Genomic DNA, 19,689 nt, shown 5'->3' with positions numbered 1-19,689 from the left:
ATAGACATGCTATCTTTGCAAATGATAGTTATTTTTAATTTGGGAATCATAAAATCAATGTCTTTTATATGAATATACCAAAACCATCTAAAAATAAAAGGAAAAGAAAAAACGTTGTTGCAAAAATACAGCAAATAAATTACCAAACAAGGTACCTATACTCACCTTTAGGACAAATATTATTAGAAACATTCTATTTCTTTGAGAGGAGGGGTTATTTTTATTTTATTTTATAATAAATAAGTTGGCAAAAAAAAAAGTTAAAAAAAGGGCTTTAATCTTTTTTCAGTTGCAAAATGTCCTCACCTTTTTATCGTTTTAATGGAAAGAAGATGGAGAGTGTGTGTGTGTGTATTTTTTTTTTTTTCAAAGATCATCATGCATGCCAGGCAGATGAAATGCGCAAAAAAATGAAAATCCATCCACCCTTCATTTTCTCTCCAATATGGCACCAATCAAATTATTGTATTTCTATTTGTATATATAAAAAAAAGGTAAACACTTTAGCTTTATAGCTTTGCTTTGACTGTCTCCCTCTTTCTCTCCCTTTCTCTCGCTGCCTAATAGTCCACCAGAAGCACATTTTCAGCTTCTTCTTCTCCTTTTTTCTTCAGACAAGCTTATTTAGGCTACAAGGAGTTCTCTTTCCACAGTGTTTTTGCTGATAAAGCTAACATCTTCTCTTAACTTTCTTGATGTTTCAAGTTAGGTACTTTCTTTCACTTCTTATCTCTCTTTCCTTCTCTTCATTTTTTGCTCTGTTTTTTCATCTGGGTTTCTGCGGTTGGCTTGGATCTGTAGTGGGGTTTGGCTGCAAGTATTGATTTCGTGAACAAGATCTGAACTTTGCTTAATTAACATTTGATCATGTTGGTTTCCTTGGCTTGTTTGAGAATGCATTATGTTATTTGCGGACTTGGTTGGTTGATTCTTTACTTTCTTTGGTGGTCCTTGAATCCTTCATGCTTGTTTTTCATTTTTTATTTTTTGATGGGCCTGGTTTTTGTGTTCCTTTCTGGTGAGAAATGATTGCATGTTGAGTTGGCCTTGTTAGCTATGAAATTTTGATCTTGTTCAATTTTTTCTTCAGTGTCACTTGATCGAACTGTGGGTGCTGCTCTTTGATTGATTGTATTTTCTTTGTCCTTCCTGGGAAATAATTAATATTTCAATGCAATTCATTTTCAGGTTTGTGTCTTTTTTTGCCAGAAAGTTTTTCGTATTTGACCTATTTTTAGATAAAGTTAAGTTTCCTGATATACATATGGTTTCCCTACGTTTGAGATGTATGGTGATTATGTGATGAATAACGGGTTGGAGGTCTTTTTTTATCTCACTTTGTGATGCAGTGTTTAGGCAAAATGAAATTAGAGTCGGTTATGCTATCACTTTTATATTGTTGTTGTTCCATTTTACTTGGATTCCATACCATATTGTCTTTTGACTGTCTTCTGTATTGATATGCACCTAAACCAGTGTCTTTTAGGTGCTATGAAGCCATATAGAGTGCATTTTTGTGCATTGTGTTCCATGTGAATTGTAGCTTACCATAATGTCTTTGACAGATTATTTGCTGCTGTTGGCTAAATTGGATAACAACATTTTTAGGGCTGCCAGTGGCAGAGATATGATTCTGAGTTTTGGGCGCTGTAAAGTGGATTCATTCAATCTGATGTAGTTTTGGAACTCGTTGGTGTCTGATGGCCTCAATAACTTCTAGCAAACCTACCTTGAAACAGCACCAGAAAACAGCTGGTGTTCAAAAATTGGAGGCCGACCTTAGGCATTTGTCTTCTCAGGGATCAAAACCATGCAAGCCCCAGCTGATTAATCATGAGCAGGTACAGCTGTTGGTAGAAAAGATGCCAAAGCAGATTTTGTTAGAAGCTTTTGAAAATATAAAGCTCCCGAATTCTAATCAAGAAGGGGCTTCTGATTCTTTGAGTGTTAAGTTGGAATCAAATTCTTCCTTTCCCTGTTTTGAACAAACATCAACTGAGGTGGATTCTAGTGTCAATGGGACTAGAGGCTCACAGGATGTTTCTGTTGATCAAGAGAAGAAAACATCAGAATATGGAAGTGTAAAAAACAGTTCAGTATCTGCCAAAGTTAGTGATAGAACCAGCAGTTTGGGTAAGACGAGTGGAAGTGCCAAGATTAGTGACCGTGTTGATTATGCTGAGGGTGGCAAGAGAAGCATGTGTAGAGGAAGCACCAGCAGTGATGTTAGTGATGAAAGCACATGTAGCAGCTTTAGTAGTAGTATCAGCAAACCTCACAAAGCAAATGACTTGAGATGGGAAGCCATCCAAGCTGTTAGAGCAAAAGATGGGGTTTTAGGTTTGAGTCATTTTAGACTGCTGAAGAGGTTGGGTTGTGGGGATATTGGGAGTGTGTACCTGTCTGAGCTCAGTGGAACTAAGTGTTATTTTGCAATGAAGGTAATGGACAAAGGCTCTCTTGCCAGTCGCAAGAAGCTGCTTCGGGCTCAGACAGAAAGAGAAATATTGCAATCTCTGGACCATCCTTTCCTTCCAACGCTCTACACCCACTTCGAGACAGATAAATTCTCGTGTCTGGTAATGGAGTTCTGTCCTGGAGGAGACTTGCACACTCTCAGACAGAGGCAGCCAGGGAAGCATTTTCTAGAGCAGGCAGTAAAGTATGATAAGTGAACTTCAACTATTTATCCTGTTATTTTTATGTAGTGGTCATGCATTTTCAGAAGTTATTTGCTGATAACATGACAAAAGTTTCCATAGTTGGGAAGAAAGTGTGTTTGACCTACTTCTGGGTATACATTTTATAAATTTGGAAGTGCCACCTTCATAAAGCATATAATTTAGCCCACGGTTGTCCTCTTAGTATCTGCTGCTAGAATGCTATTTGTGCTTAAAATGTTGGAAGTGAAATAAACGGGAGCAGAATAGAAGTATCCATTGGAGCTTAATGCTGCAGAACCTGTAAAAATTCTATGTGCCCCGTCCTCCATTAAAATAATTTATATTTTGATCAAACAGGACAATTAATTAAGGGTGTGGCATTTGTGCTGGGCAAATTAATGGCTAATTGATAAAACAAGTTGAATCAACAGTTTATATCTTACAGGTAATGCTTTATCCCGAAGAATCTAAGTTTTGGAGACATCCCTCTGACTCTATCCTGTTGCATGTAAAACCAGATTTGGCTATCTGGACCCATAACTTGCTTTTATACCCATGGTTTCTTCTCATCCTAGATGATTCCTCTCTACTAGCAAAGCTAGTGACCCTTACACATCTTCAAAATGGAGCGTAAGTAACTATCTGAAGCAGGAAGTTGTTGAACTTGAGTCCCTCTGGAACTGAATTTAGTTGCAGAAGTTTGATTCAAATTGAATTTGCACTCCTGATGTCAATTTTGATGTAGGCTTAAACTGTTAGATCTTTTTAACTTCAGATTGAAAGAGCAAAATCCATGACGTGTTTGACTTTGATTTTTTCTTCAAACCTGCATAAAACTTGAAATTAACCATCCTTGCTCTTTCCAATTTGCAGGTTTTATGTAGCAGAGGTTCTGCTAGCTTTGGAATATTTGCATATGCTTGGGATTATTTACCGTGATCTTAAGCCAGAGAATGTCCTTGTGAGGGATGATGGGCATATAATGCTCTCCGACTTCGACCTTTCCCTCCGTTGTACTGTCAGCCCAACTCTTGTCAAAACAGCATCTCTTGAGTCTGAGCCGTTACGGAAGAACCCTGTTTACTGTGTTCAGCCTCCTTGTATCGAGCCTTCCTGCATCCAGCCATCCTGTGTTGCTCCTACAACATGCTTTGGGCCCCGCCTCTTTTCTAGTAAGTCCAGGAAGGATAGAAAACCCAAAAATGAACTAGGAAATCAAGTTAGTCCATTACCTGAGCTCATGGCAGAGCCAACTGATGCAAGGTCAATGTCGTTTGTTGGGACCCACGAGTATCTGGCTCCTGAGATCATCAAGGGTGAAGGTCATGGAAGTGCTGTTGATTGGTGGACTTTTGGGATCTTTCTATATGAACTCTTATTTGGTAAAACTCCCTTTAAGGGTTCTGGAAATCGAGCCACATTATTCAATGTTGTTGGCCAGCCTCTTCGATTCCCAGAATCACCAGTTGTTAGTTTTGCAGCAAGGGATCTTATAAGGGGTTTGCTTGTAAAAGAACCGCAACATAGATTGGCATACAAACGAGGGGCAACTGAAATCAAGCAACATCCCTTCTTTGAAGGCGTGAATTGGGCATTAATACGCTGTGCTACCCCACCCGAGATCCCAAAGCCAGTCGAGATTGAGCGGATACCTGGCCCAGCATCAGCAAGTGAAAAGGTCGCAACAGTTGCAGCTGCTCCTCGTCAAAAAGGTTCTGATAATTATCTGGAGTTTGATTTCTTTTAGCAAATATTTATTACAATTTGCAAATTGTTTCTATTTAAGGGGAAGAATTGTTCTGAACATCTTAGGCGTTGTTGGTGACGAGGATAAAGTTCTTTTTCCTGTTTTTTTCTTCTTTATTGACAGATGATAAGGAAATGTAATGTTTGTTGTTTCCTTTTAAAAAATCTCAAATCTGTATCACATAATTATTGTTTGGAGTCTCCAAGTGTAGGAGCTTGGAACCCTGTCGCTAGACTGGTTCAGAAATGTGGCAGATAGTCTTGTTGAGGGGACTCCTTCGAGCTCACGGTCATACTAGCTATTAGTTCAGCAAATATGTCTCAGGCAAATGTACTTTAGCAGTGGAATGATTCAATTGATTGGCCAACACAAATACAGTCCAAAATCGATTTAAATTTATTCGTATCTACTGCTTGATCTGTGAATATTTTACGTGATGTAAGTTCATTCCTCTGACTTGCCCTGAAATCTTGAATGCATGCATGTTCTTTGGTTTTGAATCGATTGCAAAAGGTATGGACAAAGGTTCATGACTGAATTGCGGGCCAAGAAGAGCAGGATATGTACACACGCTTCACATATTCTCTCTTGCGGCTGAGGTGCTGTAAGGGCATCGTACAATCTTGAACTCCAATTGCGTGAAGTTTTTCCTATTTTTATGATTTTATTTCTTTTATGATTTTATCTTTTCAAATCCATCGGTGTAAACTTTCAGATAAAAATGAATTTCTTTTTTCATCTCTATTAACAAACACGTTTCTATTACAGTTGTTCATGTCCCTTTTGTCCCCATTACAATCCAAATGCCATACCTAAGAACAAGCAGTGACATGAATTTTGCAGTTTCTATAGAAGCAAGCCCAGTTGTTCCATGGATTACAGAATCATAGAACCGTGTACAGAGAGTGCAAGTGAAAAAAGTAAAACAATGTGGTGATCAAACAAGCAATCTTCAGTCTGACTAGCTTGCAACTGAGCTATTCCAGCTGTGATCAGCTTGTGTTTATATCTTATATTTTTACTTAACTTTCGGTGATTTGAAACACATGCAAGCAAACGAGTCGTTATTTGTATTGGATTCATCTTGCAACGTGAAAGACTTTTCACTGGGATTAGCAAGGGTTAAAGGTGATCCAACCATCTGGTCAATCACCACTTCCTTTCCATCGCATATGATCTTAACATCGCAGAACTCTGGAGCTTTTTCAATTACTTGATCAGCTATCCCATTTCCTCTCTTAGACCTCAACTTCCTATCCATCACCAAATGTTGAAAATTCAAGCAACTTTAAGGTTAAAACACAGACGGGTTATTCACAAAAAGTTTGACTGTCATAAATTACAGGCAGTAATATACCTTAGTTTGGACTTGGAGGTTCCAAGAATCAGCTTTCTCATGTTGAGAACTGTAATGAGGTCCACCATAGCTTTCCCAACTGCATCACTTTCAACGAGGATGGTGTCTACCTTAACCTGTTTCATTGCAATTCTTTCATAAATCAACGAGGATCCACTTCAACTCTAATTGGTATGGACAAAACAGCATGTGATAATCATGGAACCTTGGACGCAGAACACATGTTGATCAACTTTTGTAGGAGTTCTCTCCTCTTGTCTCTTTCTTGGGCCATGTAATTCTCCAGCTGCCGAGCACTAACTTGACTCTTTGGAAGCCTACCCACTACCATCCACGAAGGGCACAAAACTCATTCAAAACTCGGTTCAGGTAACAATATTATCAAGATCTACCATGAACAAACGCATTCCCACTTCTTGTCTTTCACAAAACTTTGAATAATTAACACAGGTCTTACAGTGAGGATGGGTCAAAAGATTCAGGCGGACAAAGTTGAAGAATCAACCCTTGTAACTCCCGCTGATAAATATATATATATATATGTATAAACAATAAAAAAAAGCTTGAAATATGAGCTAAAACCAGGCTCAAGGCCTCAAAAGTAGACTAAATTGCAAGAAATAATTGGCTTCTCCGGAGCACTCTAGCTTAGCTAGGTCATTAACTCCCATGTTTACCTCGTAATGCCAATTAATTGTTGACCATATTTGTGCCTTTTAATAACAACAACAACAACAATAATACAAGATCTTTCAACCTCTAAACAAAATCAAAGTCTCGACTAATTACCTAGAACAAAACAAAGGTAAACTATATGCTAATAGTTTTGTCTGTGTTCCAACTTCCAAGTAAAGCCATTAATTAATTGTGGTTAAGACATTAGACAAGAAAAAAAGGACACGGCCCAAGTTGTCCACGAATTTATTTACTAGTCTTGAGTCCGACCCAAGACTCACCAACCAGATGCAGAACTTCAACAAAAAAATACGAGAAAATGAAGAAAATCAATGATCGATCAGATCTAAACTTACAAGGAGAAGGAATGTGATGTATCTCAGGGAAGATATGGATGAGAAAAACCATGGTGTTGGAATCAATAATAGCATTCTTCAGTGTCCAAGAAAGTGTATCCATGCTAGACTCACTGTTTCCTACACCAACATAAACACAATCTTTCTGATGATCTCCACATACATCAAAAGAAAACAAACTCCCTTCTATGTCTTCTTTGATGGATTCCAAAGGCACCACATGATTAATCTCAAAGAGATCACTTGATTTCTCTTCTTCAATCTCACTTACGCTACGGCTTTCAGCATAATAGCACTGCTGGTGTGGATATGAACTTTCAGAATAAACATTAGTTCTTGCATCTTCTTCTTGGTGCAAGCAACCGGTTTGATCTGTTAATGAGACAGACATTTTGTTGGATGAGAAGAATGGCTGAATGTTTGTGAGTGGCTTGGGAGAGAAGGAAACTACAAGAACATGAAGAGATTCGATAGTAGTATATATGGAAATGTAGAGAGGAGAGGGTTCCCGTTATATCTGTCTTTCATGCATGTAGCACCTTTGAGATGTCAAAGGGAAGGGGGGTCTTTTCATTCAACTGAAGGGTTAAGAGATTTTTAGGGTAAACTTAATTCAAGAACACCCTCCAACAATTGGTTGGTATCTTGATACAAGTCTTCAATTGCCAAAAAACTATTACATTACTTTATATATTTATATAAACAGAAAAAACACTAACAATCCTGAATAGAAAAATCAAAATAGGAAAACTATTCCATTTAAGTAGGGGAGAAAACTTAAAAAAAAAAAAAAAAAGAGAGAGAGAGAGAGGCATAATAATATTGAATAGAAGAACACAAGATTAACTTAGAAAAATATCCTCTCTCTCTTTTTTTTGTATAAAAAAGCCCCTCCATCCTATCCTTTACTAGAATTTCTTAACTAAAACATTAAATTTCTTATCTAAAAAAGCCCCTCCGTATCCTTTACTAGAATTTCTTAACTGAAACATTAAATTTCTTGCAAAATGAGATTGTTTCTCACAATCTGAAAGAATCCATGGTCAAATATGGGTAATTAAGAGCACTTAACCGATGATTTTTGAGACTTGAAGGACGAAATTGACGTGAAAGTTATAGGGGACGTCTCTATCACCAGTTTCTTGGCATCACAACCATGACGTTGTTGCCCAGTAATTGACACCCGCCGGGGCTGGGAAGGGAAGCTACTTGTTGTTTTCTCTCTTAGTCAATTTAAAAAAAGTATAATTAATTTGATAACACTCATGCCAATAGAATTAGCTATATTCATCCATTTTCCGACAACTTTAATTAATTGGTGTGTGAGATTTCTTTACTCCAATAAGAAAATGTTTGTGCTTGTTCTCTATGCACACGCATAGAATATACGAATATGTTGAAGCGAATCAGAGTTAATTAATTGGCCTGTGGCGTTGAAAATCCCCAAATTATTAATTATATGGATTCGTAGCTGGTTTACCATTCTAGCTTTGAAAAATTATCAATTATGAACATGGATATATATATAGATTATTTCTTGTTGGGGTCGAATTGTGTTCGAGGGGGATACAAATTGGATCCATCCCTTCATGCTCTCATGTGCGGGCTTCAATTAAGAGCCTAGTTAAGCTCCCAGGAAGCCCAGGATCAAAACAATCCATGGCTTCACCCTGCTCAATGAACAAATCAAAGAGGGCACCTGCTAGCTAAGCTAAGCTAAGGATGCCTGAAGGGGTGTCCATGGTAGTGAAGAAGAAGGTTTGTTTTATTTTTAATTAACATATACCAAATATTAGTTTTTTCGGTTTAATCTTAACTTATTATTTATAATTTTCTCTAAAAATATAAAACTATTATCAATGCATACAAACAGATATGCGTGCAAGAAACTCTAAAAATAATTTCGATTTTTTAAGGATTTACTGACATTCAGAGTTCATTAGATTAGAATTCCCTCTACGGTTAGGTTGTAATTTAAAAATTTAAGAGCATCAGATTTTTTATTCTTTTTCTTTTTTTTACTACTACTAAATGTCACTTCAAGTAGTCAAGTGATTAATTAATATCGATTTAAACTCGTTTGAGAATGATTTAATTTTAATTTAGTTTGTCCTGAAAGTATATATCCACCGACTAAAATAAAATAAAATAAAAACCTCAAGATCTGGAGGATATATATATATATATATATATGTGTGTGTGTGTGTCAGCCGAAGCCATGTCCCTTACACCTCAAGTCCCTTCGTTCCTCCTGAGTATGGGTTTGCTGAACAAAGAGTAGGACAGAAGGCAGCTTAATTAATTCCACCGTAAGCTAGCTTCATTGTATCTCTCTAGGCCGACCTGTCAGTTTCCAGGCTACTCGTGTCCGTACTTGCTGTCCTCTAGAGGTCTTTTTCTTTATGAGACCAAATTAACGCCTTTTCTTATTATAAAAAACATAACTCTCCTAATAAGAGACCCTCGCGCGCATAGCTACTAGCGTCACAGTATGAATATTTATCATTCATGTTTTGAAATAATATAAATTTAATTTACACATTTATTTTTATGTTTTTATTTTTGTTCTTTAAACTAAATATATATGTATGCTATTGTCGTATTGATTTCTTTAACCCCAAGTTTATAAATGCTTTTATCTCCTAATCGATCTTACTCTACAAATTAAGTTTGGTGCAATACATTAATTAAGAGATTAGTTGAAGAGGAAATGGGATGACCATAACTCCTACGTCTTTCCTATGTATATATATATATATATAAAGACAATTAAGTTATCGGATGTATAAATTAAGTGCTAGCGAGCGATTCCACACCCCCCCTCTTTTTTTTACACTTTTTTTCAATTTTATGCCCTCTTTGATGGTAAGGTTCGAGTGGTATATTCAAACAAAGAATAATTAGATACCCATTATCTTAAGGAAAAAAAAAAGCAATAATATTCTTTTGATCCCTTTATAAAAGGTTTTTTTCTCTTAACATTAAGGATTTCTTTTAATTAATTAATCAACTCGGAGAGATGATCAATAAGAAAACATACTCTTAATTTTTTAATATATATATATATATATATATATATTCACATTCTTTTATAAAGCAAAATGAGATTAACTCATGGCAAAATGGTGAGAGTCCATGTCTATGGAAGCTCTATATACAACATTCATGGACCCAAGAACTCAAAAGTTAAAAGAAAAACATGACCATAATTTCTCCATTGTTGGTGGTTGACATGCCTTCCATTAAAGGATGACACATTGCATCCCACTTTTCTCATGATAAAAGGAGGTGGAAGAAGATAGCCCTAACCGAAAGGAAAAGGAAGATAAAGGGCGTACTAGATGGATGAGTAACCATACTCTTTTGCTTTTACCGTAAGCAGTCCTCGTATACAACGTTGGGTCTTTTTTATTTTAATCCTAAATGTAGAACTTGCTTGCATGTTGCCAAATTATTCAATTCCCATACTTTTCCTTCTTCTTGAAGGGTTCCTTTCTCACGAAAGGTGTGTATGCTTAGCATATAAGAGCCTTCTTTTTCCTTCTTTTCAAAATAGCATTAATCCATATCTTCGGTATTCCATTCCAATAAACCCAAAAAACCATAAACAAATAAAAAAAACAAAATATCTTATTAAACTCAAGCTATCATGTACGAAAACATGTTAATCTAGATCATAACTTATATCTAGGTTATATTTTAAATTAAATTAAGTAAAAGTTGACACTAGTTAAATTTTATCAACTAAGCATATCAATTTATAACTCGATCAAACTCTAATTTAAAACATTTTAATTTTTTAAAAATAATACTATTTTTAAATTTAGTTAATACATCTAATCCATCCATGTATTCTTAAACTATGTCATGGGCCAAGCTTATGAATTTGAAAGAAAGAAAGCAAAAGATGCTGTACTTCTCTCCTTATAAATTCAGCCCTTTTGAGGAGCCTATATTAAAAGCATAGATTCCAAGGTCAGACGGTCCATGCTGAATTTGCTTATTGCTGTTTCAGGCAGTAGCCAAGGCAGGCAGTCGTAAGTTCAGTATAGCAAGATCAACCCAGCAAGGCAGGCAGTCATATATTTACATGTAAAATATACTTTTCATTTGCAAAATACTTAACTCAGAAGAAACAGACCTAAATGTTAAGTTATCTTCCATTAGCATAGTAGCATAGCAGGAAGGGGGACCTAGCTGAGAGCTTCCAACACATATCAAGGACCTAATTGATAAAAAGTATTCTTAGAGCTCAAAAGGCAAATGGTGTGAATATTGGGGGACTAATAGGAGGTTATCATATCCCAATAAATTCTCTTGAAGAGGGTGGAGAGGAAGTCAAGTGATGTGGCAGGAAGTAGACCCATGTATGTGTAAGTAGATGGGACTACCTCCCTCCCTCCCAAGGTAACCCGTCCGTATCAATGGGTGGTGCAATAAAAGCAGTAACTCAAAAGGAAAAACATACAAATCAAAAGCCAAAAGAACAAGTGAACTAATAGACTTCTAAGCAACTTCCCCTCACTTTCCCCTGTCTTTGATCGATGGCACAAAAGAACAAAGATGTTGTCGTGGCCGTGCATGTGAGTGTTTGATTCGAGCTGGGGGTAGGAATTATTTTTTAAAAGTATTTTTTTTTTTTTTTTTAAAATATTATTTTTCACATCAATATATAAAAATAATTAAAAACTAAAATAATTCAAGGATTTTCAAGAACATGGTTGAATAGCAATGTCAAATAACACCATGGTATTTAATATTATGATAAAAATTGTTTTTTAAAATGTTTTTTATTTGAAAATATATTAAGATAATATTTTTTTATTTAAAGAAATTTATTTATAATATTATCACATCAAAATAATTTAAAAATTAAAAAAATATTCAAAAATTTAAAAGTGTAATTGGGCCATGTAAACAAGCAATGCCAAAATGTGAAGCACACAGGAGAGGAGGTTTTTTCTAGACCATCACAGTAGGAAAAGACATTATTATTTTTTTTTAAATTAACACTTTGAAAAAATAATTCCCAAACTATCACAATAATAATATGCACAAGAAGTGTATTCACAATTAGGTGGGTCGCGCATGCATCACGTGCGCGACTAGCAAGTTTCATTTGAAGTTTTTGCTCTCTCAAATAATTCACTCATGCAAGAGTCAATATACTTTTTTTTTTTTTTTTTTATAAAGATCCGATGGCATGAAATTAATCAAAATAATCTAATAGCTAGAGAGAAGAGATGACATGACGGGGGGGAAAAAAACAGGATAGGAGAGAGAGATTAATAAAAAAAAATAATAAGGTGTCAAAGACACCATAATTTTGATAATTAAACTTCAAATACTATTAAAAAAATACTACCAAAATAATTTCATAAAAATCATAAAAAAACCAACTTTAAAATTAGTGGTGAGTCACACATGCAATCTAAAAATAATAATATATTTATTTATTAGTATTTTTTTTAATTATAAATTTAACTTTTCATAATATTTATGAATTTATTTTATCGATAACTTTATGATAATATTATAATTTTTATTAATGGAACTCTGGGTATCTAGATATCTTATTTTTTCTTTCATTCTTCTTTTCCTTTTTTTTATCTTGTTTTTTTGGTCATGTCATCAATTGTTTTAGTTATTAGATTATTTTTCATGTCATAAAAAATATGTGAACTCTTATCTGAGAGAGCAATAGGCATCACCAACACACCTAATTAGGCATATAACCCGTGCAAATATTAATTATCATGTTAATTTAAAAAATATTTTTTTATTTATGCTAGTTTTAAAAATAATTTTTACTACTGTGCTCAAGTAGAAAAAAACTCACAATACAGGGAGAGAGGTGCCATTCTGCCTTGAGAGCTTCACTTTCTAGGTGGGCTATGGACTTTTACTCACAGACCCTCCTTTCTTTGACCTCTAAAGTCCTGTTCTTTAATACTACTTGAAAAAAATACAGTATATTAATAACCTTTGTTTTAAGTGTTTAATGATTCTCTAAATCAAGTGTTAGTCTTTGTTTTGCCGAGTGATAAAGAAGAGTCAACAAAGAGAAGCTAAAAAGTTATAAACTTGGTCATTTCTTATTTGCTTGTGCTGTTTCTTTTGTCCTAGTAATTTTGTCAGGAGAGAAAGCAAGAGAGGGGGAGGGAGAAATGGGGACTGTTTCACATGATGCAATCAATCAGTTCAAGGCATTGATGGATCAAGGTTCAATTTTGATCCCTTTTTACTTGTTTATTTCCTTTTAATACACTGCTTAACTTTACAGTTTTCGTTGTACTTTTCTTTTTCTTTTTTCAAAATGTGATGGCAGTTGAGGAGCCATTGAAGAGAGCTTATCAGGTTTGCATTTTTCTGCTCTTTATCTATGTTTCTACTTGATGGGATCTGTTTCTGCAACTTGGAGTCAAGAGTTTTCAAGTCTTTTTGATGTTGAAAATAGGTGAATTATGTAAAGAACAGTGAATCATGTAATTCTGTTATCACCAGCTGCCGAAGGGCACTAATTTCTTATCAGGCCTTCTTTCCTAGATGTTCATTTGTCATTATTTTAAAATGGCGCTATGATGATGGAAATCTTGGATGTTGTTATTAAGGTGATTGATTCAAAAGAAATTGAGGGGAAAAAAATGTGGTGTGCAGTCCTAGTAAGGTTTGATCTAGGTATAAAGGCTGCATATTGGGCTTCTGGGTGTGTTGAAGATGGCATTTCATAGCTTGATATCATCTTGGATTGATGGGAAGCTTTGATCTGAACCTTAAGTATGAAGTTCCATAAAAAATCTGGGGTTGGTAGAAACAAATCTATCTGTACTGTCAACTACCTACAAACTCATTTTCTGGGTTCGGTTATGATTTCTCTTTTGTTTTACTTAACCAAGTCTATAAATGGCATAAGAATATGAAACTTTTCTGTTGCCATTATCTAGTGTCAGCAGAGGTTCGGGTCACAACCTGTTTTCTTTAGATAGTTATCCACCTCCCTTGCCAATATATCTGTTTCTTGCTGTATCATTATCGGTTAAACTACCTTTTTCTTTATTTTGTAGACTGTCCATCAAGGATATCATGCTGAAACTCTGGCGCGTTTTCTAAAAGCTAGAGAATGGAATGTCATCAAAGCCCATAAAATGGTCAGCAGCAACTCCTTTGGTTGAAATGATCTGTGGATCTGAAAGTTTTGTCCTTTAAATGTAATAAAAATAGTTCAATCACAATCTTCTGAGATCATATCTGTATGATGCTGCAGTTGGTGGATTGTTTGCACTGGAGGGTGCAAAATGAGATTGACAACATATTAACTGTAAGCTTTTCTTCCAATCAAGTGCCGCCTTTATGTTCTAGTTTTCCCAGCTTTTTCAAGATGGAATAGAAGTTGAGTTTGATGTTTGCGTCTTAGTTAGAGGTTTCTTGCTAATGTATCTAAGACTTTCATTTTCTTACACATCTGATTTGGATGCCGCTTCCACATGCAGAAACCCATAATTCCAACTGATTTGTACAGAGCAGTGCGTGATTCCCAGCTCATAGGAATGTCAGGTTACTCCAGAGAGGTGCTCTTTCTATGTTTATAGTTGTCGTCTTCATTTATGGTTTCTTAGACCCAGTTTATAACCTTTTAAACCATGCTGCATCTCGCTCAATGGAGAATTCAAGTTTGTTTGAATTACAAAAAGAAAATTATCTCAAATGTTCTTGCTTGCTACTTCTGTCATCTTATTCAGGGGCTTCCAGTCTTCGCTCATGGTGTTGGGCTCAGCACATTTGACAAAGCATCTGTAAGTTATAAAATGCTTTAGCAATGCATCACTGTATAAATATTTACAAAATTCTTACATTAAATCTTACTGCTGGGAGTGTTGAAGAACTCGATGTTTTGCATGTCTTATTTCATCACAGGTCCACTACTATGTGCAGTCACATATTCAAATCAATGAATATCGGGACCGCATTGTTTTGGTGAGTATTTGAGTTTGGTGTGTTCGTATTTCTGAGTTCTTAAGGCAATTGTTCTCACCTGCATATATGTTTCATAGCCCACTGCATCAAAGAAGTATGGGCGACCAATAACAACCTGCGTGAAGGTTTTGGATATGACTGGCCTAAAGCTTTCAGCGCTGAACCAAATAAAGGTACAATTTTCTGTGCTAGAAACGTTTTGTTTCATACATAGAGCCCTTTCCTTGAATTTAGTATTAATCACTTGGCTTACATTTCAGGTTGGTTCAACCTTAACTATCACATCTTAATTAATTGGTTTCTTTACTTGAACCAGGAATTTCTGCCAACTCACTGATATTTTTCTTACCTTAAATCTCTAACCGGTTTATTTGGGTGAATTTTGTCACCATCAAATTTCTGAAAGATGGATTTAGTGTAAAAACACTTATTCATCGTGTCCATTTACCGGGTCTGGTGTTTTGTGTTATTGCAGTTGATGACCATCATATCAACTATCGATGACATGAACTACCCGGAGAAAACAAATACATATTACATTGTAAATGCCCCATATATATTTTCAGCTTGTTGGAAGGTGAGCCTCTTTTTCTCTCATTGCAATTGAATATCCTGCTTTTAATTCCTACCATTAAGTATCAGCTTGGATAAGAGTTTTAGTAAAAGAAGGTGTTATCTGCAAAAACAATGAAAGGACCTTTGTATGGCAACCATTTAAATATTTGAGCTTTTGCCAGGTTGTCAAGCCTCTACTGCAGGAGAGGACAAGAAAAAAGGTTCAGGTGTTGTCAGGAAACGGGCGAGATGAGCTATTGAAGGCATGTTGGTTTCTCCATGAGCCGTTATTCTTGAAATACAGGAAACTTGACTGTTACATCTTCTGCTTAATTCCTTACAGATGATTTAGTAGATTTTCAGGAACTTAATGGGCATGCTTCTGTTTTCCCCTTTACTCACTATATCTTATGGACTGATCTTGATGAACATGTTCAATATAGATAATGGATGCTGCATCTCTTCCACATTTCTGTAAAAGAGAAGGGTCTGGATCATCTCGACACTCAGAGTATGCAAATGAAAACTGCTTTTCCTTGGATCATCCCTTTCATCAACAGCTATACAACTACATCAAGCAGCAATCGTTAGTGAGTGAACCTACTCAACCAATCAAACAAGGGTCTGTTCATGTAGATCTGCCTGAGCCAGCTGCTGAAGGAACAGAGATAGTGAAAACAATTGAATCTGAGATGCATAAGTTTGAGAATGGAAATGGACTTTCTGGGTCTCTAGATGGCCTCAAAATCAATGACGACTCAGACTATAGAACTACGCATTGCCCGTGATTTAAGCGGTGGATCTTAACTCTTGACGTCTGAAGACTTTGTTACAAGTATACAATGAATGTACTAGTAGCCGTCCACGTTATCTCTACATGGCACGGAAAAGCTTTATACAATGCATGTAATTTGATATCCTGGCTGGATAATCAGTATAAAGCTTGCCCCAGCCTGACATGGTGTAGGAATGCAGCGGAGAATAGTAAATTTTAGTTTAAATTGATATTGGTCATGTAGAGAAACATCTGTGGCCACCATCAATATTAACAAGATTTTCTGGTTGATAAACACATCAGCTTGGGGAAATCACACAAAGGATTTAGAAATTATGTCCGTTTAAACCCCAATGACTAATCTGAACCACCTGCAAGATCTGATTTTCAATTGCAGAATCATAGGAAGTGACCCTCATGACTCCTCTGAATGTCCTACCATCCTGAAAGAACTTTAAGCTACCACCAAAACTGTTTGCTCCTCTTCACGCCACCTCTGGAGTTGAGCCTTGAGGGTCTTTTGTGCAGCCTCCGACATTTCTGCTGACCTCAAAGCCATGGAAGTTGCTTCTTTGATTTCTTCAATTGCTTTTAAACTTTCCTCTAACTTCTCTACTTCATTATTGCTTGCATTCATTGCTTCTACCTGAGCCATGACATCGGTCACTGTCGTATCTGCTATATTTCTTGATTCATCTACTTTCTTCTTCAAACTCTCAAACTCTCCCAGAGAAATTTTGATCTTATTATCGGCATCCTGATCTTCAATGCTCTTTCTTTCAGATAGTGTCTTCATCTCTTCGCGGGCTTTCTTTTCTGCCGTCTTGGCTTCTTCAACCACTTTAAGAGCAAGTTCTAGCTTTCCCTCAGCATCTTGAGCCAGTAATCTCGCATTTTTTGCTTCTTCCTTCAGCTCTTCAGCATTATTCTTCATCTCTTCTGCTTCTCGTCTAGCATTTTCAGTTTCTTTTTCTATCACAGCATATTCTTTTTCGATTTCCTTCACCAGCAATTCAGTTTTCTCCATCTTCACATTTTCCAATTCCATTCGAAGGGAAGTAACCATATTTCGAAGAGAACTCTCTTCGATGGCAATTTCTTGCAGTGCCTTCGTTGCTTCATTGAACTCGATGGTTAAAGCTCTCATTCTTTCCATTTCTAAGGCATGACCCTTTTTCATCTCTTCTTGTAGAAGTTCAATCTCCGCAGATGTTTCTGCGAGCTTTGCCTGAAGATTCTTTGTGATCTCAGGATCGTATTCTTTCTTCAAAATCTCCAAATTCTTCTCTGCTTCTGCCATGACAGTCTTGCAAACACGTATGCGAGCATCTTTTTCTGCCACTACCTTTGCCTGCTGTTCTTGAATTTGTGCGGAGGCAATCTTTAGTTGTCGAGCTGATTCCTGCATAGCTCCGATTTCGTGTGAAAGATCACTAGCCCTTTCCTTGTTTGTTCTAGCTGAACGCTGAGCTTCTGCTGCTTGCTTGAATGAAGATGATTTTGCCTCCAACGCAGCGTCAAAATCCTGTCTGATTTTGTTGATTTGCTCCTTTGCAGCATCAAGTTCACAAGCAGTCATCTCGTACTGTTGTCTTGCCTCATCCAGTTCCAGTTCCAGTTCCAGTTCCCGAGCAGCATTTTCCATGAGTTGGGATTTTGCTGCTTCAAGTTTCTTAGCCTTTTCATTCACCGCTTCCGCTGTTTCTATGGCTAATTTCTTGTTCTCATCTACAGCTTTGAGCTTGGTGGTTAAATCATTCAATGTTCTCTTGGCCTTTTCAAGTTCAGAGTCCGCTCCAGCTCGAGTAGTTTCGGCAGTCTCCCCCTCTCTCTTGAACTTGTCTACGTCTCTCTGAGCCAATACAATTTGGGTCTCCTTGTCAAGCACATTCTACAAAACCAAAGGTTTAATTTTACATTCAATCACAGATTTGAATCTTTTCTTCACCACCATTGCCAAACTCACAAGTGCCGAAAGGCATTTTCAAAGATTTGTCAAAGAAAATATGGGAATTCCATCAAGCATTCAATCTATCAATTATGAATTATCACTAATTGCATTGCAAAACTAGTCATCAGATTTTACCTCTGAAGAAAGCCTTGATCTCCTGACAGCAGGTTTCCCATTGGTAGCTACTTCACCGAATAAACTAACCGCAGCTTTGACAGATTGAAATGGCTTCTTGGTGTCAATCTCTCCCACCTCTCCTCTTGGTGATCCTGCAGCTTTTTGTTGATCTGTGCCCCCCAAGACGGTTACCATCCTTTTGCTTCTAAATTCCTCCTTCAGAGCTTACCTGCATGATCAATCAAAGCTCGTATCATATCATTTGAAAATCAAGTCGTTAATGACATAATTAACACCCTTTAGGAATTAATCCAAGCCCAAGATGTCAATCATAGGACATACAGCAAAGTTAGGTACACGTTTGTTATTGCGACGATGCACCGCAGATTTTAAGGCAACAAAAGCAATAAACGTAAAACCTCGAACCAAAGCTACAAGAGGGGGGCTACAAAGAACACAAAACAAAACAAGAGGTACCTTCGAAATGTTGTAACTCGAAGAAGAAGAAAACCCTCCAAGAAATTCTTAAAAACCAATATCCAAGAACATTTAATAAAACTCAGACTCATCTTCTTTTTTGATATGGGAAAGATAACGAATTTTGCGCGGGATTTAGCGGTAAGAGTTGACAGCCTAACAGAAGTAGGTCTTCATTTCATATGGACAAGATTGACCCTAACCTCCAGCTGTGTAATCCTCACTGATCCCCTAAGACGAGGGCATATCTGGAGAGGCAAGAAACTGAAGAAAAAAAAGAAAAAGACATTGGTGGTTTGGAACATTTGTTTATGAAGGGTGTCTTCATTAACTGTATTTATGTGTTAATCGAGAGTTAAAAATAGAAATTGAGCTTCAATTTCATGTATCTTGACCAGTTGATGACAACCTTTTCCACGTTGCTTGCATAAATTTGGTTTGTAAGACAGGATTTAATTTTCCTACCAAAAAAAAAAAACAGAGCATGGTGCTTAGATTTCTTTTTCCAGGAAGGCCCTGCTAGCACAGCCAAACTATAACTACGAACCAAACACGGAATAAGAACAAAAACACAGCTACGCAAAATGTAGTGGGTCTTGATAGATCATAAAGGATTACTTCTCACACACATGAATTCGAACTCCAATACATAACCAAAAAAAGACCTCTTTCTGTAGACCACACAAAACTAGAGGGGACAGCTGTTGGGGATTCCGGCTCCCTATATACGAACTGGTGTTATTTTATCGGAGACTAAACATAATATTTAACATAGTTCGACAAATCACTTATATTCATCAGAGAGTTTTATATTATTAGAGATAAAAAAAAAATTACAACATATATGAAAGAAGAGAATCACTTTATTCAAACTCTACTTCGAGCTCTCTTGCTGTCATTGCAGCTCTTCACTTTCTCTCTTGGTCTCTTTACTCACTCACAATCTCTCACATTTTGCTCTCTCTCTTTTAGTGTCTTTTTATAAGCAACAATGGTGTCACATCTCCAACTCTTCTTCAACAAAAATAGTTGTCAACTTCAT

At 36.4% G+C, this 19,689-nt stretch overlaps 4 protein-coding genes across 7 annotated transcripts; 2 read left to right on the top strand and 2 right to left on the bottom strand.

Annotated features, from left to right (window-relative positions):
* The first annotated feature begins 452 nt into the window (after positions 1-452).
* LOC105111930 (serine/threonine-protein kinase D6PKL2-like) lies at positions 453-4,815 on the top strand. 4 transcript variants are annotated; one of them, XM_011007424.1, is made up of 4 exons: positions 453-704; positions 1,189-1,238; positions 1,566-2,662; positions 3,537-4,815. In XM_011007424.1, exons 3-4 carry the CDS (start codon positions 1,701-1,703, stop codon positions 4,408-4,410), a joined length of 1,836 nt encoding a protein of 611 aa, XP_011005726.1. In that variant the 5' UTR covers positions 453-704; positions 1,189-1,238; positions 1,566-1,700; the 3' UTR covers positions 4,411-4,815. The 4 variants fall into 4 exon arrangements, with proteins under 4 accessions (XP_011005726.1, XP_011005727.1, XP_011005724.1 ...); XM_011007425.1 differs by having other exon boundaries at positions 453-709; XM_011007422.1 differs by lacking the exon at positions 1,189-1,238.
* A 313-nt stretch (positions 4,816-5,128) lies between these two features.
* On the bottom strand, positions 5,129-7,438 carry LOC105111929 (U-box domain-containing protein 35-like). Its single transcript, XM_011007421.1, has 4 exons — positions 6,799-7,438; positions 5,973-6,091; positions 5,768-5,883; positions 5,129-5,663 (listed from the first exon to the last, which is right to left on the bottom strand). The coding sequence occupies exons 1-4, from the start codon at positions 7,187-7,189 to the stop codon at positions 5,429-5,431; spliced, it is 861 nt and encodes a 286-aa protein (XP_011005723.1). The 5' UTR covers positions 7,190-7,438; the 3' UTR covers positions 5,129-5,428.
* A 5,241-nt stretch (positions 7,439-12,679) lies between these two features.
* Positions 12,680-16,399, top strand: LOC105111928 (phosphatidylinositol/phosphatidylcholine transfer protein SFH9-like). Its single transcript, XM_011007420.1, has 11 exons — positions 12,680-13,020; positions 13,127-13,155; positions 13,863-13,946; positions 14,063-14,116; positions 14,289-14,366; positions 14,538-14,591; positions 14,713-14,772; positions 14,850-14,945; positions 15,248-15,349; positions 15,510-15,590; positions 15,771-16,399. The coding sequence occupies exons 1-11, from the start codon at positions 12,966-12,968 to the stop codon at positions 16,113-16,115; spliced, it is 1,038 nt and encodes a 345-aa protein (XP_011005722.1). The 5' UTR covers positions 12,680-12,965; the 3' UTR covers positions 16,116-16,399.
* Positions 16,400-16,540: 141 nt separating this feature from the next.
* On the bottom strand, positions 16,541-18,683 carry LOC105111927 (WEB family protein At1g12150-like). The gene is made up of 3 exons (XM_011007418.1): positions 18,648-18,683; positions 18,189-18,399; positions 16,541-17,993 (listed from the first exon to the last, which is right to left on the bottom strand). The coding sequence occupies exons 2-3, from the start codon at positions 18,363-18,365 to the stop codon at positions 16,557-16,559; spliced, it is 1,614 nt and encodes a 537-aa protein (XP_011005720.1). The 5' UTR covers positions 18,366-18,399; positions 18,648-18,683; the 3' UTR covers positions 16,541-16,556.
* Between the last annotated feature and the right edge of the window lie 1,006 nt (positions 18,684-19,689).

The sequence above is a fragment of the Populus euphratica genome, unplaced genomic scaffold, assembly GCF_000495115.2.
Source record: "Populus euphratica unplaced genomic scaffold, PopEup_1.0 scaffold315.1, whole genome shotgun sequence".
Taxonomy (NCBI): Eukaryota; Viridiplantae; Streptophyta; class Magnoliopsida; order Malpighiales; family Salicaceae; genus Populus; species Populus euphratica.
The sequence above is the reverse complement of the archived record's forward strand: the minus strand, read 5'-3'. Positions and strand labels throughout refer to the sequence as shown.

What these genes read in the sequence shown, in the direction of transcription:
- LOC105111928 (XM_011007420.1), top strand. Translation starts at nt 12,966, where the DNA reads ATGGGGACTGTTTCACATGATGCAATCAATCAGTTCAAGGCATTGATG. An exon ending in TCATCAAAGCCCATAAAATG is followed by an intron (nt 13,947 to 14,062) that starts GTCAGCAGCAAC and finishes ATGATGCTGCAG; the next exon opens with TTGGTGGATTGTTTGCACTG. An exon ending in ATCGGGACCGCATTGTTTTG is followed by an intron (nt 14,773 to 14,849) that starts GTGAGTATTTGA and finishes TATGTTTCATAG; the next exon opens with CCCACTGCATCAAAGAAGTA.
- LOC105111927 (XM_011007418.1), bottom strand. Translation starts at nt 18,365, where the DNA reads ATGGTAACCGTCTTGGGGGGCACAGATCAACAAAAAGCTGCAGGATCA. An exon ending in GATCAAGGCTTTCTTCAGAG is followed by an intron (nt 17,994 to 18,188) that starts GTAAAATCTGAT and finishes TTGGTTTTGTAG; the next exon opens with AATGTGCTTGACAAGGAGAC.
- LOC105111930 (XM_011007422.1), top strand. Translation starts at nt 1,701, where the DNA reads ATGGCCTCAATAACTTCTAGCAAACCTACCTTGAAACAGCACCAGAAA. An exon ending in TTTCTAGAGCAGGCAGTAAA is followed by an intron (nt 2,663 to 3,536) that starts GTATGATAAGTG and finishes TCCAATTTGCAG; the next exon opens with GTTTTATGTAGCAGAGGTTC.
- LOC105111929 (XM_011007421.1), bottom strand. Translation starts at nt 7,189, where the DNA reads ATGTCTGTCTCATTAACAGATCAAACCGGTTGCTTGCACCAAGAAGAA. An exon ending in ACATCACATTCCTTCTCCTT is followed by an intron (nt 6,092 to 6,798) that starts GTAAGTTTAGAT and finishes CGTGGATGGTAG; the next exon opens with TGGGTAGGCTTCCAAAGAGT. An exon ending in ACATGTGTTCTGCGTCCAAG is followed by an intron (nt 5,884 to 5,972) that starts GTTCCATGATTA and finishes GCAATGAAACAG; the next exon opens with GTTAAGGTAGACACCATCCT.